At 38.4% G+C, this 17189-nt stretch overlaps 1 protein-coding gene across 1 annotated transcript in view; it reads right to left on the bottom strand.

Annotated features, from left to right (window-relative positions):
• Positions 1-17189, bottom strand: part of FRMPD4 (FERM and PDZ domain containing 4) — a 112792-nt gene that overhangs the window by 68185 nt on the left and 27418 nt on the right. The window contains 1 exon segment of the mRNA XM_032679964.1: positions 41-201. Within this exon segment, the coding sequence (XP_032535855.1) occupies positions 41-201 (161 nt within the window).

Below are 17189 nucleotides of genomic sequence, written 5' to 3' on the forward strand. Positions count from 1 at the left end.
AGACTGAGTTTTCTTCCAGGGTCAGGTGGGGAAAACATACCTGGTGTTACTGAGCGTACAACAACTGGCTTTTCACTACCAGCCACAAACCCAAATCCTAGCACAGGATCCCTCCTCATTTCCACTTTCCGAGGGGCTGGAGGGGTTATTTGGCAGCTCTCTATTCGAGGGTCTTCAAATGTGGCTGATTGTGTCATGTGACTGTGGGGAAAAAAAAAAGATGGAAAAAGCAAAAAAAAATCATTAAAACATGATTTTGTGGTATCTACTTGAGCCAAGCAATTTGTGCAACGATATGAGATGAATATCTGAAACGTTCTCACTAGAGGAACTAAAATATCAACTTAATAATTTTCTATTATATTTTCTTATGCGTAAAGTAATAATGCTGCTGGCAGGTTTCAAATACTAATCAATAGTATCAGGCTATAAAGAGGGCTCTTTTTGACAGCACACATTTAATCATACCCCATATATGAAAGAAAAATTACTCGACAATAAAGCCTTTGTCATCTGTGCTTGAATTTTTCATCCTTCATTTTTTGGAAGAGAAAAATAATGGTAGTGATCTATTCATAAAGTAAAAGACAACAATTAGAGTCCACCAGCCATTTTATAAAGAGTACACACATTTAAATCTGGTTTTCTAAAATGCTAAGCAAGTTTCTGAGGTGAGTCCTCTCAGACTACCTAAAGCACAGGTAGCAGCTCTGTATTTACTACTTGTGTAAACTTTCTGAAGTCACTTCAAACTATTCCAGACACAAACAAAAAAAGATATTAAGAAAACATATTTATCTGGAATTACTAAAATACTTTCATCTACAGCATTATGACAAAGCTTATTTATTGTACCTAGAAGAAACAGTCCTCATGGATGGAGGGAAAGATCTTGATTTTTCACGCAGAAAATAGAAAGGATGAAAACTATCCAACATCATATATCCATGAAAGAGGTAATGGTTTAAAAGCATAGAGATTTAAAATTAACATTAATAAGCACTAAAATATGGCTGATGCTGTATGTAGTCAGAACCAAAACATACTTTGCATTTTCCACCCAATGCCTGGAGCTCCCCACTGAATCACAATGTCCAATTCCCAGTGCCAATTAGACAGACAGACTGTTCCGGTGTTACACCCTTCCAAAGGCCATCAACTGAACTCATGATTCAGGAAACATAGTCACCACTGCAGGCAACAAGCAATACCTGGTCAGCATAGCATGAAGACAGATAACAGCTCATGGCATCAAGTTATTGCAGTATTGACAGAGCTCAGATAGCATTTGTTTGAAGTTGCCTAGCCAAAAGTTAACTCCTTTTTTATCTTCAACAGATTGTAAGTCTGCAAGTAACTCTAGCTCCTGGCGGATAAATGCAGTAGACAAATGGAGCCAAGTCCCAACCCCGCCTGCAGAGAGGCTACAGGCTCTGAGAAAGGTAACAACCAGGTGCCCAATCTAAGCACACCAAAATGCACATCAGAGAGGCAGATATCCCTATAGCAGTACATGGTTTGAAAGTTGGCATCCTCATAATTAATTAACAATAAGAATGTCAAGTAATTTTCCCATATCTTTGATATATATAATATGTTATAATATGAGAATTAAGGGGCATACCATGCAACCAGCATTGTTGCTCTCACCTCCTGTCCCTTTTTCATCCGCAAATACAATTCCCTGAAGAACTCCAAACAGGAGTCCAAAAGGAGAAAAGCATCATTCAGAGATCTATTTTCAGCATCAATGACACACAAAAACTGCTCTGATCTTTCCCCAGTACATACACCTTCGGTGTGACATCAGTTTCCATTCTCTTCATGGTCTGCTTCATTATTGATATACAGAAGAGCAAAATCTCAGTAAACTCTCACTGGGAGTCTATTTCTGTTACTGGATTTTTCTAGGGCTTTTCTTCAAAGAAACTCTCTATCCCCATCACTAGATTCAGTCTGCCTAAGAGTAACATGCTGCTTTTTTATGCATATGATCAGAGGCAGAAGAAGCTACTTTCTTACAAAAATAGGAAAGCAAGAGAATATCTCTGTGCTCTACTACTATCTGCATAAAGTGAAGTCAGCAAAGAAAATGTACTTTTTTTACTAGCTGGTGCATCACATCTGGTACTTTATTCTCCTCCTGTTCTTCCAGTTTTTGTCAGTTTCTTTTACATAATTTTCTATTGTTGATTTCAAACAAACTGTTAGAAAACCCAGAGAACTTTATGCAGACTCTTTAAGAAATCTATCTTTAAGACCTCCGAGGCACCTTGTCCCAAAAAGATTCCTATTTATGATTTGTGCTGCTAGACATTCAAACATTTTGTCTTTCTAATGTAACAATTTCTGAGGCGTCACTATTTCAACTTGTGAGCTTTGTTTCAGTAGAGAACATGAAACTCTGCATTTGTTACCTCTTTTAGATGACAGCCTTACTAAACTTCCCAAAAAGTTAAGATGTTCTATTTAGTCATTTCTTCCTAACAGTTGTTTCCATTTTTGTAACCAGAGCATTACAAGCCCAAACAGAAAGAGTCTTCCGTCTCCAAAGAGAAAATGCCATATTTACAAGCAATTCAAAAATACTGTTTGAGCCTTTGAAAACTAATTTCCTGCCATCGTACATCCTCTCTCTTCAAGCACTTGTGTAGTCTGGTTTAAAAACTAAATCATGATGGAAAGAAACCCAAACCAACCCCCAAAACATCCACCAACAGCTGCACCTCAGATAACAAACTGTAAGAGGAGACACAGAGAGTTGCTCTAAAGAGCAGCCCTGCTATGGATGCCTTGCTCCAGCCCTTGCATCAGCTGGTACTGAGAATTTGCAGCAGCGCAGCATCAGTTATTCAAAGCCTAAGCAAGAGGATCAGCGAGGAACAGTCCATCATGATTCTGAGTGGTGCAGCAGACACTATTGATTTTTAAGGTTATCCACCTTGAAATACATCAAGTAAAAAGACTTTGCAGCTCACGCTCCCACAGCTTGCTGCATCAGATATTCTTGTGTCATTCAGTACACTGGAAGTGTATTTCAAGAGAGCAGCAAGATATATGAATATGATCCCAGAAGAGATTAGATGAATACTCAAAGCTTTGTGTGATGGTACATTGACAAACCTGCTTCCTCCTGTGGCTAGTTCATTATTGAGATGCCAGTTGTAGTACCACAGTTCAAGACTAATTTGAATTTTGCATTAATTGGAAGTATTTGATCTCCACCTCAGCTATGAAAAATATTGGCATCTGCAGAATAACTATGCTAGAGTTCTAAACCAGAATATAATAAACTTGAACTCAAAACAGTCACTTTAGGGAAAACTACACAGAACATCATTTATACTGTGTAATATAAGAATAACTGCAACACTGCAAACTTCATGTTTGCTTCAAACACAGTAAAAAAATGTGTTTAGATGCCACAGTTCTTATACTATACCTAAAGATTCACTTTTCTGAAGGAAAAACAGAAGAAAAGGAAAAACCCTGAGATTTTAAGCATGAACTGTTCTTTCCACATACACAAATGCAAGCTGCCCTCAGATTGCCTTTTCAAAGAGAGATACCTATTTCCTAGCATTTTCAATGGCTGAGCTGAGTTCCTGCTTTACAAAAGGCTATCTTCTCTGACGCACTCATATTGCAAGCAGCAGGAGACAGCTGCCAGTATTAGGGAAAGTAATTCTTAGAGAATTTCTGGAACAGAGATTTTATACACCAGACTCTTCCGAGACATAAACTACCAGCTATGGAAAATCATAACAGAAGTGTAATTCCAAGCACTTACTCTCAAAAACTGTCTGTGGCAACTGCTCTGCTCAAAAGAGAAGTTAACAGAGGAAGAGAGAGAAGGCATCTGAGCATGCATGCACCAACATACAGAGAATGGAGACATTGCAGGGTGGCATAAAATTCATGTGCACACTTACTCCCAAAGGGGCCTACAGTGAGCAAAGAGGAAGAAAATTAAGGAAAGAAAAACATCTTGGGGAACACTATCAGCTGCAACACAACAACTAGCACTTACAAACACAATTCAGCTGCCCAGGACATTAAGAGGAACCTAATGTAGCATGTGTATACCCAAATTCATGCTTAGCTTAAGTCAGAGGTGTGGTTTAAGGCTGGTACTTTGAATCTTCACATTATTAGCTTCAGAATTATTAACTTGGTAATATTTTCCATGGAAAACTTCTTAGCATTTTCCTCACTCAAATTACAGGTTGAATAATGCAAGGAATATCTAAACAAAGACTACAGTGAAGAGTTTGATTTAATAATGAATACTAGCGATTAAATGCAAAGTATCTGAGTACAATGCTTTTTCAGCTTTTGGATTTTGATATGTCATTCCCTGACACTGAGGGATTGGTGGGCTAATTCTGAGAGTTTTGTCTATGGCAGCTAAGAAAGCTTGTGCTGAGCAGGCAGGAGTTTGCATTTCCACAGGAAAATGCTTAGGGCTCTAACTCTTCTAAGAAACTGAAAGCTATGTCATGAACGCAGCAACCCTGGTTATGACGAGCAGTATTTTGGAAATATATAACAAAGACACCGGAACAACTTTAAATCCATTCTGCAAAGACATCCAAAAAAAGAGCAGAAAAAGTGATACCTCAAGCTGAGTTGAATACAGCTGCACAGCCACAAACTCTAAAACAACAGCAATCAAATGGCTGTTGCCATTTTGACAGGGTGGAGAGAGGCTACTTTTTGGTGTTTCATTTCATATTCTCTTATTACAATTTGTTTCAATTACTTCACGGGTTAACACCAACTCGCAATTTTGAGGAGTTTAATCCTTAGCTTTTAAACAGCTACAATATCTCTGCTATACAGGTTGATTTACCTACAAAATAGACTCTGTTTTTACTTGAGACACAGCAGGTGTAATACTGGTCAATGATGGAGAGGAGTATGTGGAAATGTCAAACCACTCATGGGCTGATGAGTGGAAGTAGGCGAGGAGGATGGAGATAAGGACTTTTTTTATCAAAGCTTTAATTCAGAAATAGCAAAGCCAGTTCATATTGAGCACTGTTAAAATCCTGTCTGATTAAGATTAATTTGGAGGAGGTGGAGGATCTGCTCTCTTTTGCAGTTGTGATTTTCAACCTTCATTGACAACTCTCCATCTGAATCCCTGAGACCATGAGCCTCTGCCCATCCTGCTCCGCAAGTACATCTTGGTTCATATTCTATTCAGAGTCTTGGGTCATGCACTGAAAATTTCCTGGGAGTTCCAAAAGCTATTGCTGCAAGCACTAGAAAGCAAATTGGATTCTCATTCAATGTCTCTTCTTCAGGAATAAACACTAGGCAAAATGGCTTGAGACTTGAGACAGTATTATGGAGACTGATAATAACATGAGGCTATTTTACATTTTTCTGTCTAATAATCTTGAAAGACTACCAAAACAACAATGACAGTTCAAAGGCAACTGTCATAGGTGAGATTAAATATGCAAACCTTCCAGAAAATGAAAAACATCTTCATTTATTTATCTTAACTAGTAGTTAAATATGAAAAATAATTTCCTTCCTTCCTTCCTTCCTGGCATCTCTCAGTATACCCCAAGTTAATTTATTTTCTCCAATAAATCCCTCAAGAATTATTAAGAACTAGGACACAAGTGTCAAAATCATGCATCAACTTTGTCTGCCTTCTACTTGAAAATGATATTTCAAGAAAAAAATGCCCAAGTAGTTATTACATTACTAAGTAAAACTACTGCTCCTACAGAGAATCTGGTGGCTCAACAAAATCTTTTTTGCTCCATTTTGCAGGAAACCAGAATGTCGCTCATAGCTCCAGAATTTTTTTAGACATACTCAACAGACAAAAATGTTATTTTCAGCAGTTCAAAAAGGAGTCAACTTTCCCTATATTTCCACTGTTTTCATGCAGGTGTGTATACTGAGAATTCAGTATCACAGGCACAAAATATAACTGGAAAGATTTATCAGATTTTTTTTTCTTTCTTTCTTTCTAGGACTACTTTTCTGCCCCAGTGTCAATTTTATTTTTTTTATAAGCTTCTTCAAGTTAAATCCTCTAAAGTCAGGTCATTTTATAACACCCTAGGAATGTTTGGCATATGCCATCTGGATGAACATATGGTAAAAATGTAATTAGAAAGAAAAAGGTTTTCTGGTTTCAGAAGAAGTTGGTGACAGTTTTTTTGATAAAATTGGATACAGGGAAATCTGACACGTAAAAAAATTTCAAAATCCACTCTTCCACTGTTAGGCATGATCTGCAACCTAAAGTAAGGCAAAGTGAAGCAAAGTTGCAGTGAATAAAACTGACATGACTACAAATTTAAAGGACTAAAAAGATTTATGTTCAGCTTCAGGCAGGCACAGGGAAAAATACACTGAAAATGTAATTCACTATGACAATTAGCACTCAAATTATTACATGTGTAATATGTGAATGCTTCTGCATTCTGCCTATATTATATATGATTGTTATAAGCAGGAAGAAAAGAATTCTCTACTTGAATTCCACAGAGACATGGAAATAAGCCACAAGCCCTAACTGCAGACTAGCAGTTGTTTGCTTTGAGTTTTGTATCTACAGATTGCCAGACAGGTTCTCTTTTATTTTTCTTCTCTCAGGATAGCCACAAACATTTCAAGAGCTCCGTTCATGATGCACATTGGATTTCCTACCATCTATTGGGATGGGACTTCACAGGCACCAGCCAAATAGCAGAAATTGCATAGAAACACCTCAGTGAAAATTGGTGTAGAAAGAGACAGAGAAACAATGAGAAGGAAAGAAAGGAAGGGAGCCTGCAGAGATGAGCTATGAATATTTTGAGTTACACAACCAAAAATTAGGCAAAAAGGAAAATAAATACAGTTTTCAACAAGTAAATATGTTAGAAAAAAAAATCTCAAAGGGGAACCTCTCCCTAAGGAAGAAAATAGGAAGTCCAGCAACACTGGCCACCTGAATGTTGCCACTTCCTCCCCTGTAAGCAGAGCATGATGCCAGCCTCTGCCTGACTCACTGCCTGAAATGCACAGACAACACAGGTGTGCCAATGGTGAGTATGTCTAAATTGCAGCCATGCACATGCAGCATATAATGCACACTGATAATCCACCTCCTTAATGTGCAATTACGCTTCCACACACTGTGCTGAACGGCACTTTTGCATTCAGTTTCTGTCCCAGCAATCTTTTACCACCTGGGTGACACCGGCTTCATCAGAAATACTCTTGATTTCAAGGACTTTAAGTGGAAGGAGATTCAGGGGCCCAGTCCTGAGCAGGTTTTCATAGCCAAAGGAAACTCACAAATTATTAATATGTACTAGACTGCTTGGGTGAAATTATGGATGAAAGGTGAACTACTTCCCACAAGCAATTCCAGGGCAAGCCCTGTGCTGGAGCTGTACAAACACAGAGTAATCCAATTGTGGGAGGGAGCAAGACAGTAGAAATGGCCAAGGGCTAACATTAGCTGGTTTCACCACCAATTAGGCCTTGCTTTTTCCTGGAATAGAGATTTAGGACCCCACGAAATCACTGACATTTCCTTCCTTAAAGGAGCCTTTCCACAAGTCAGGTCTTGCATATGCAGCATGGGCTGGTGGTACAGCACAGGGAGGCAGGGTGTTTGGCCACTAGCCTGGCCCAGGTCCTTTAAGAAGGAAATTGTGCAAGATGATTTTGTTAGAAATTAGAATTACCGGCTTTCCTCTAGGGCAGGAATTTCTTACTGGCTTAGGAACTGAAGTACATCTCATTTTTTTCCCCACAAAAAGCATTTTTCTTAATGTGATCTGAGCAACTCCATTTAGGATAGCAAACTACGTTGAGGCCCATAAAGATGAGCTGAAATGTAGCTTTTCATTATCTTCTGCACATGCATCAATAAACCCTGTCACAACTACAGACATAGGAAAGGGGAAAAAAAAAAGATTTACTGAACTGCAAATACACAATAAATCCATTTGGGCTGAAAGTGTCCTCTGGAAAACAGAGTGAGCAATTCCTATTCATCCTGCTTTAGAGAGGTTGCATGCTAACTCCATCAATAGCAATCTGTTGGCTCCTGCCTGGCCCAGCTCTTCAGCAAACAGCACAGACCTCTGTGGAGGGCCGCCAGCATCTCTCATTCAGCTAGGAAAAGGAGCCGCCATCTCCAACTCAACATGTACAGTTTGTCCAACTGAAATGTTATAAAAAGAATGAGGGAGGAGAAACGGCATGGAAATAACTTTTAAGGTGCTGATTAGATTAGGAAAGCTACTAACTAAAAAAATATCTGGTCTGGTGCAATGCTAGAGGCTTCCTCCAACATGCACATGTCACTCTCTGTAAACACTAAGTGTGGGTAACCTGATAATGTGGCAAGAAGACAGAATCTAGATTTAATTCTGTACCACTGTAACCCCCTGGTGCAGCTGAGTTTGGCATGAGCAAAGAGCTGAAATATGAAAGCCCCTACTTCAGCAGCTCTGTACCTGCCTAGGTCCTGGGAACTCAGTAGTGTTATGAGCATATGGAGACAAGCAGTTAAAACAGAAGTAAAACCCCTGTGTTTCTCCTTTTGAACTTAATCTTCCACACTCCTTCAGCAATTGAATGGGTGAGAAGGTCACAGAAAGCACTTTGAATCATCTACTCATTTCCTTCCTTTTCACAGTTTACACTGGAGGGCTCCTGAACCAAAACCATCCCTTCTGGTACCACATCAGTCCAGTATTTCACCTATTGCCTCTTCGGCAAAGTGCAGCCTTTCTCGGGTGGAAACTGAACATCAGCTGGAAGCAGCAAATCAGGTGAAATAGCAACATCTGGGTAAGTAGGTACACAGTGGGTACTCAATACTGCAGCTGCTTGGTTTATCCACAGTCAAGTATTTAAAGATTTAGGGACATAAACTACTATATCATTCTTGTTGGTACAGCTCTCTGCACTCAGAAGTAGGCTGGAGAGTTGACTTGAGCAAAGGGCAACACAGCAACCCAGTCAGAAACGTGAGTTTGCCCAAGTTCAGGGTTATACAGGGAAGCAGTCTGTACATCAGTACAATAAGCTGTCTCCAGTGTCCCATGATGGGTATGAGTTCTCTTCACTGCAAATTCGAGCAAAAGAAAGGTTAGAAAGGTGCTTTTATAAAGACGTGCAACTTTTTCACTGATGCAATGAATGCTTTCCATTTTCCAGCTATTAAACAGAAGTGAATTATGGAAAGTGAAGGGGATCTGCAAGCAACCAAGGTGTATGGCTGAACTTAAAAGATTTCCATAATAACTCCTAGAAGTCCCAAAATCAAGCCTTCATGTTTCGTAACTAAGTCTTCAAAGTCAGTCTTCAAAGCAAATCCTTTAATTCTGGAGAAGGTCTTCAAGACAGAGAGGAAACAGAGAAGCCATCTCTTTCTTTCCCCTTTCTTTTAACAAATACAAATAGAGAGGATTGCTCTTCTTGACTGCTGATTTGGGAGCACATCATTATGACTCCTAAGCAAATGCAAAACAAGAAAGAAAACCTACTTGAAGTAACAGAATGACAGATTGCACTGATGGGAGGTTAGCCTGCCAGATAGAGCTGTCATGCAAGAATTAAGCACAGGATATTGAAAGGAGAAAAAATCAGGTGTGTTCGATCTTTGTTTTTTTCCTGATAGATTATTCTGTATACTTCAGCACAACATGGCTGAATAATTTTTCTGAGCTTACTTTTTCATTCCAGAGTAAGTTGCTAACCTTTCTAAATGAGAGCATTTCTAGTAACCACAGGATATTTTATATACCTTATAAATAGGGACGCTGCAGATCATATTGCAGCTTCATTATATCCAAGAAGCTTTCACTAAAGCCTGTGGGTAATTTCTATTTACCTATGTATAAAAAAATGCCCAACTACCAATCCATTATGTTTGACAGTATCTATATAAATATTATTAAAGACAGTATGCATGTTAATGATGTACAAGAATCATTACTTCCTTGCATTCAGCAATATTCAACATTTCAGAATGCGTTGGGATTAAACTGGATTGACAGCTGCTCTAGAGAAGTGTATTAATTTAGAAACCCCCTATTTACAGGTAAATAAAAAGGTGAAACACAAGTGTGATTTACAGTAACCTTGATATAAAAAAATAAATTATGATGAAAGTTGCAGCCAGGCTGATCAGCACATCAAATCTCCCTGTTCATCTCTAGAAGTCCCAATTCACTGTAAACTGATAGTGGAAGCTCTTAATAAGGCAAGCAAACTAAACATGCTAGAATGGGAGTTCAGACACTGTGGAATGAAGGTCATGGATTTTAGTGAAACAATCTAATTTCAAAGCCTAAGAAAGTGAAAGAAAATGCTAAGTTAGAGTCTCAAAAAATAAAAGGATGTATATTCAGGTGAAGCTGGAATGTTTTATCCCAGCCAGTGGTTGAGTCAGTAGAACAGAACAACATACACTGACCACAAAATCCTACATGTAAAGCACAGGAATTTATTCAGCAAGTTAATAATCAGCCAATTCTTAACCCAACATTAGCAATATTACTATTATACCAAATATTTATAAGATTATTGATACATTTTCATATAAATCCCAGAATGGTTTGGGTTGGGACTGACCTCAAAGAGGACCTAGTTCTAATCCTCCCTGCCATTGGAGGTTGCTCAAAGCCCCATCCAACCTGGCCTTGAACACTTCCAAGGATGGGGCATCCACAACTTCTCTGGACAACCTGTTCCAGTGCCTCACCACCCTTTCCGTAAAGAGTATCTTTCTAATATCTAGTCTAAACCCACCCTTCCTCAGTTTAAGGCCATTACCCTGTGTCCTGTCAGTATACGCCCTTACAAAAAGTCCCTCTCCAGCTCTCTTGTAGCCTCCTATAGGTACTGTAAGGCTGCTCTACTGTCTGCCTGGAGCCTCCTCTTCCAAAGGACTCCCTCAGCCTGTCCTCATAGGAGAGGTGCTCCAGTTCTCCGATCATCTTTGTGGTCCTCCTCTGGATTTAGTCCAGCAAGTCCATACTATTTATTATGTATGTAATCTGTCAACATTGTCAACATTTTTGTTCATTTTAGCAGTTTCTTACAGGAATCATAATTTTACATGAAGTTCCTGTGAAGTTTAAGACTCTAGGACTGTACTCTTTTTCCACAGAGAAAACAACTTACAAACTTTACAACTTACAAAATGAAAGAGGAAATGAATAGGCAGTGAGCTGTGTAACTCTTGTCTACGGAGCGACAGTCACAGACCAATGTTTCATCAGCAGAGCAAAATGATAAAAGCAGAGAAGAAATTTATTTAGACATATTTTCTCTTTTAATACTGCATTTTGCTCTTCTACTATTCTTCCCCTATTGCAATTTTTTTTTTTTAATTTTTAAGAGAAATTTAAATTTTTGAGAAAAATATAACAAATTACTGAGTTAAGGAAGGAAATTTCTTTTGCAATATATGCAGAATATCTTCCCATTTTTCTATTGTAACAGTACAGACTAGAGATTTGCAAGGTTTCTAAATAGGCATCTTAATTTTGATGAGGCAGAAATAAAAAGATTTTAATACAGCATTTTTGCATTTTAAAAAGAACACGTAAAATTCAAGTTTAATTAACATCACTTTAGAATTGTCACAATCATGAAAAATGCAGTCTTTATACATGTAATAATCTCAACAAGTAACATAAACATGATTAATGCCAGAACATTCTAAAAAGTATTTCTGCTGATAGATGGTTGAGTTTTATAAGCTCCACCTTTGAAATCTGATCAACATCTTTGAAACATTCATGAAAATAACATGCAATTCTGCAATTAAGAACTCACTTTTCCCTTTAATCTCCACTGAGGGCACCAAAAAAAGAGAAAGCTTTTGTCACAATCAGCCGCATCAACTCTGACTGGAGCATATATACAGACCATGACCACAGCCCATGTTACTGACACCTGCAACAGCTCCAGTGGTCTAGAAACGCTGCCTCTCCTGCAAATCAGGGAGAATTTATCATTAACTTCTATCAGGCCTAGTGTTTCCCATTAATTCCTACTATGACAACCCTCACTTTAGAGTTCAGAAAAATTCTGCTTTTCGGTTAAGCCAAAGACATATCACTCTTTTCTGAAATCTAAAAGCTGATGAACTGCAAAGCCCCATCTCATGAAAAACATAATTAAAGGCCTTCAAATTTTCAGAACTGAAAAAGTACAAAAATTATTTTGGAATATGTTTTGGAGGTTTTTTTAAAAAACAACACTGGTGCAATTTTGATGTTAAATACAGTCCTGATACAAAGACTTCAAAGATTCAGACATTCAAAAACTCAAGTGCAATTAAAACAAAATCTGCACTGATACTATACACACTTTCAGCCTACAAACTGTCATCTCTCTTTCTGTACATATACAGGTCAGATTGACAGAACAGGCCAAACTTGAAGAAAACAATGCGTAAGTACTGTTCTGAAATATAGTCATTTTTCATTTCTTACTTATCTTCTGAAACTCATAAGGATGGATTTACATCATTAGCAGTAAATGTAAATTGCTTTATCTTATGTTGGTCAGCCTAGGCTCAGGCTGCTCCAGGGTTTAGGGCTACAGAGAAGGAGTGCTATTTGGTAGCCATTCAAAAGCAAGGGGTTTTTTTGTTGTTTTGTTTTGGTTGTTTTGTTTGTTTGTTTTTTAATAAAACCACCACAAAACCAAAATAAGTGCTGAACTAAACACTTATTTGTACATCATTCGTGACATGATCTGATTACATAGCAGTAGCTCAATTTAGGCCAATACTATTCTCCCACTAAGATGCAGAATCTACCATGAGGATAAATCAATTTTGCAGGAAACATTCCAGTGACGAAGTCCTCAATTTAGTATGTAAATTACTACCACTACATAGAGCATTCTACGTCTTTCTGGTTAGATAACACTTCTTGGTTTTCACAAAGCATTATCGAACCATAGTGGTCTTTAAAACACAAGGTAGAATTTAAACTGCATGACATAGCACATGGGAAGGAAAAAAAAACCAACAAGGGAAACATCTGCCTAATTATATCAGTTAAAGCCTTGACTCTTTAGAAAATATATTGTGGCTTCATTTTAGTGCCCACACGAAGCATATTGAACTTTGGTTTTAAAAGTCGGCTATAAAAATTAATGTAAAGAGCATTTCTACCAAGGAATGAAAAGCCAAGCCAAACTGTCTGACTTTGGTCTGAGCCTACTGTTACATTGGGATCAGGGGCCTGTGTTGTCATTTACACAGCATATAAACTGATGTCAGAGCAGCCTAATGCACTTTGGCTGAAACAGGAGTCAGGCCTTCAGAAGCAGCTGTTTAAATCATGCTCTGCCAGAAAAGCTGCTCTAAGCTTGTGGTCTCTGAAGGACCCTTACATTAAAGCATCTGCATGACCAGCAACTCCATCTCCAGGAAATCCCCTATTTTCAGAGCACAGCCACCAGCCTGAGGTCATAATGCCTTCATGCCACCCTCTGCCCTAACTCTGGGGATGTGCATGGACTCAACAAGCCTCCTGCCCCCCTGTTCCACCATCTCCTCAGTAGCTCCTGCTGGCCAACACTTTCCCAAATCACACAGTGGTCACCACCTCCTTCAGCTTCAGGATGTTAAACACCACAAACTTGGCAATGTACATGTACACACACACAAGATGGTGAGTGTGACCAGAGAAGGTCAAAGGTCTAGAGCACAAGTTTTAAGAGGAGCAGCTGAGGGAGCTGGGGCTGTTTAGTCTGGGGAAGACTCAAAGGAGACCACATTGTTGTCACTCTCTACAACTATCTGAAAGGAGGTTGTAGCGAGGTGGGGACTGGTCTCTTCTCCCAAGTAACAAGCAATAGAACAAGAGGAAATGGTGTCAAGTTGGGCCAGGGGAGATTTAGATTGAATACTGGAAAAATCTTAACCAAAAGGTTTGTCAAGCATTGGAACAGGTTGCACAGGGAACTAATCCTGGAGGTATTTAAAAGACATGTAAATGTGGCACTTGAGGACATGATTTAGTGGTGGACTTGGCAGTGCTAGGTTAATGGTTGGACTTGATAATCTTAGAGGTCTTTTTCAATCTAAATGATTCTATGATTCTATTCTACATATAATATCTTTGCTGACATATCCAGGAATTATGCACTTCTTGGTTATGTCACAGCCTACAAAGTGAAGGTAGGAAATCACTTTCTGGAAATTTAGTAGATCAATTTTTAGCAGGATAAGAGGTCAGTCTACACAGGAAGTACAAATTCCTCAAAAGCAAAACAGTTCTTTACATCACTAGTTACTCAACCAACCAGCCTTTATATTTTCAGATCACATAGAGCCTATAAATGGAACACACTTTCATCATTTAATCATATAGCATTTTTATTTAACAAAATATGCAACTCAAACTGTTATTCCAGAAATCAAGAACTCAGAAAGTTTAATTTGAGAAGTTTTATTTATTTCCGCTAAGCAGTTTAACTTTAAAAACTACATAATTCACATTTGGGGGTAGGAGAGAAAAAATATATCTGGAAATTAAATTACTCTCTAAATTCTGTTTTGAAACATGAGTCATACATTCTCATAATTGGTTTAAAACAACTGCAACAAAAAAAAAGCATGGCTCACTCTACTATTTTCTACAATTAATTAAAACATCTGGCAAGAGAAAACAACAAGTCTTCTTTAGCGGTGGGTAAGTAACCTACTCACTGTTCTACTAAACTCTACCACTGTACTGCTTAGGTTCATAAACATAAGAAACAGGTGTTGGAAAAGTTTTAACATTTTCAATCAGATTCCTTATAGAACATGGTTTACAATCTACTCTCTATTGTGGAAAGAATAAGATCCACTCAAGCACCAGCAATTCAGGGGACATTATGTCTGACCACTGTAGTTTTGCTATAAGTGAAATAGTAGGAACAAAATAACGCATTTTAGTAGAAGTCTCATTTAAACTTCTGCACCCACATTCTGTAGAGTTATGTAGGTTATTCCACTGCCAGTTGTATTTCTACCTCCAGATTATGATCTGATTCAAATACAAAAAGCTTTAAAAAAAAAAACAAACACAAAAAAAAAGCATTGCAACTGCAGAAAAAATAGAAAATGTTCTGCAATAAATTTTTTACAGTTCTTCAATGAATTTTTTTCCTAAGACAGAAGGACAGAAAAATTAAACAACTTTTTAGATAAACATTAAGTTTTTCTCCTTAAAATATTGTTAGATGCCTGACAACAATTCAGAGTACCCAGGTGTGAAAGAAAAATCCCATCCTCACTAGCATCCTCCTGGGGGGAGAAAACAAGGGCCAAAACCCAAGCACCAACTAAACCCCAGACCATACATACAATCTTTGAAGAGTAAAGATGGGAGAGAAAAAACAAAGTCCAAGGAATGTGAGTACACCAAGTGCTGGGTGAATTTTTTCATATTCAAATCATGCAACAGAAGGAGGAATGGGAAGGCAAGGACAGTTGGTAGAGATGACATCAGAGGAGGAGCCACTCATCAGCAAACCCCTCTATTCCTCTTAATTGTGTACAGCATGGGAAAAGTGTTGCTACTGCCAAGACGAAATTCACAGTCAATCTTCTGGACTGCTGGGAACACTCTACATTATACCTGTGACATTACAGACTCTCAGTGCAGGAAAAAATTACAAGGAAAACTTTCTAGAAGCCTTTGTAATTTCCATAACTTACTTCCAGCTCCCTCCCAGAGACTGACAAAAAACCCCAACTTGTTTTTCTCCTACCAGGATGCTTTCTTACAGCTTAGCACAAACATCAATCAACATTTAATTCCTTTCTGAATCCACAGGCAGCCTGACTTAGAGTAACACCTGTGTAAAACTTAGCCCAGGCAAGACAGAGGTGGTCTTTGAGGAAAACAGATAAACATTGGAAAGTCTTGGCAACATTATTATCTCCCCATCCATCAAACACTGCATGGCTATCCTCAGTGTACTTCATCAACCTGCATTCTCTGTACTTCTGGCCACGCTGAAAGGATATTTCCCACTAAAATGGGAAATGTGAGGCACTGTAAATTCACAGTAACGAGACTAAAATAACTAATTACTCCAGCACACACAAGCCCAGTTACAGCCTATTTGTATGAATCCCAGGGAATGGCCACTGGCACCCTCTTTTCTCACAGTTACAATGACTACACTACTTGCAAAATCTTCTACAGTAGAGCCTAGATCCTTGGAGGAAAAGCCGTCACTAATCCAACCCTGAAGCTGTGTACATGTTGCCAGATGAAATAAAACATGAGCATGAGCTGAACGCTTTCTGCAAGAACAAAACCTGTCTCTTCCTCTTAGATCTCCTCGTAGCTGCAACTGAGGGCAATCAGAAGGCTGGATTTTCATTTCCATTTTGCACAGCTCTTGTAAAATTGAGGCTGCAACGCAGCTTCCATATTGAACAGCTGGGCACAAAGCTGCATTTTATGTGCTGTTAGGGTAGGATCAATCCCTTAGATTGAAACAATATGGCACAATCCAGTTGGGAAAATCTGCATATCCAGGTCCTCTGCAGCACTGTATCTTCCTTTGCCTTTTTATGTTCTTTCCTTTATGGATCTTCAGTCAAGACTACACTTGCAGTGTAATCCTTAGGAGAAATTTAAATCGGTCATACTGGAAGTATTTTAACTTACTTTCTAAATCATGATTCAGATCCTCTTTTAGTGAAAGTTGCAGAGGTGGGGAGAGAAAAAAAAAAAGGAAGTTTGGAACAATTAATCCCTTCTACCAGTGAAAGGCTGCTACAGTGGTTTGACCGGGCTCCTGGAGTTATAAAATATGGAGCATTTGGGATTCAGAGCAGACAACTCTCTGCAGCAAAATTAGCTATTCATCTCCATTCTCCTGTATATAAATGAGCAAACAAGTTACAGCCAAAGTGTCTGTCTGCATGGTCTGCTTAGTAATTTTGAATGCAGGACTATCCAATGCACAGACACCCGGAATTAATGTTGAAAATACCCTGGCAGTCAGTTATTACTACTGATAAATATTAAATTGGATGGCAGACTGTACTATAAAAACTGAAACTAAAGAAATGAAATGGTTGTGTTTTTAGCCAGAAAGACACATCCTCTAAAAGATAAAAAGAGAATTCTTCAGTAGGTATAGATATGCTAATGATTGATCAGAAGAAACTTCAAAGCAGATGA

The sequence above is a fragment of the Chiroxiphia lanceolata genome, chromosome 2, assembly GCF_009829145.1.
Source record: "Chiroxiphia lanceolata isolate bChiLan1 chromosome 2, bChiLan1.pri, whole genome shotgun sequence".
Classification (NCBI taxonomy): Eukaryota; Metazoa; Chordata; class Aves; order Passeriformes; family Pipridae; genus Chiroxiphia; species Chiroxiphia lanceolata.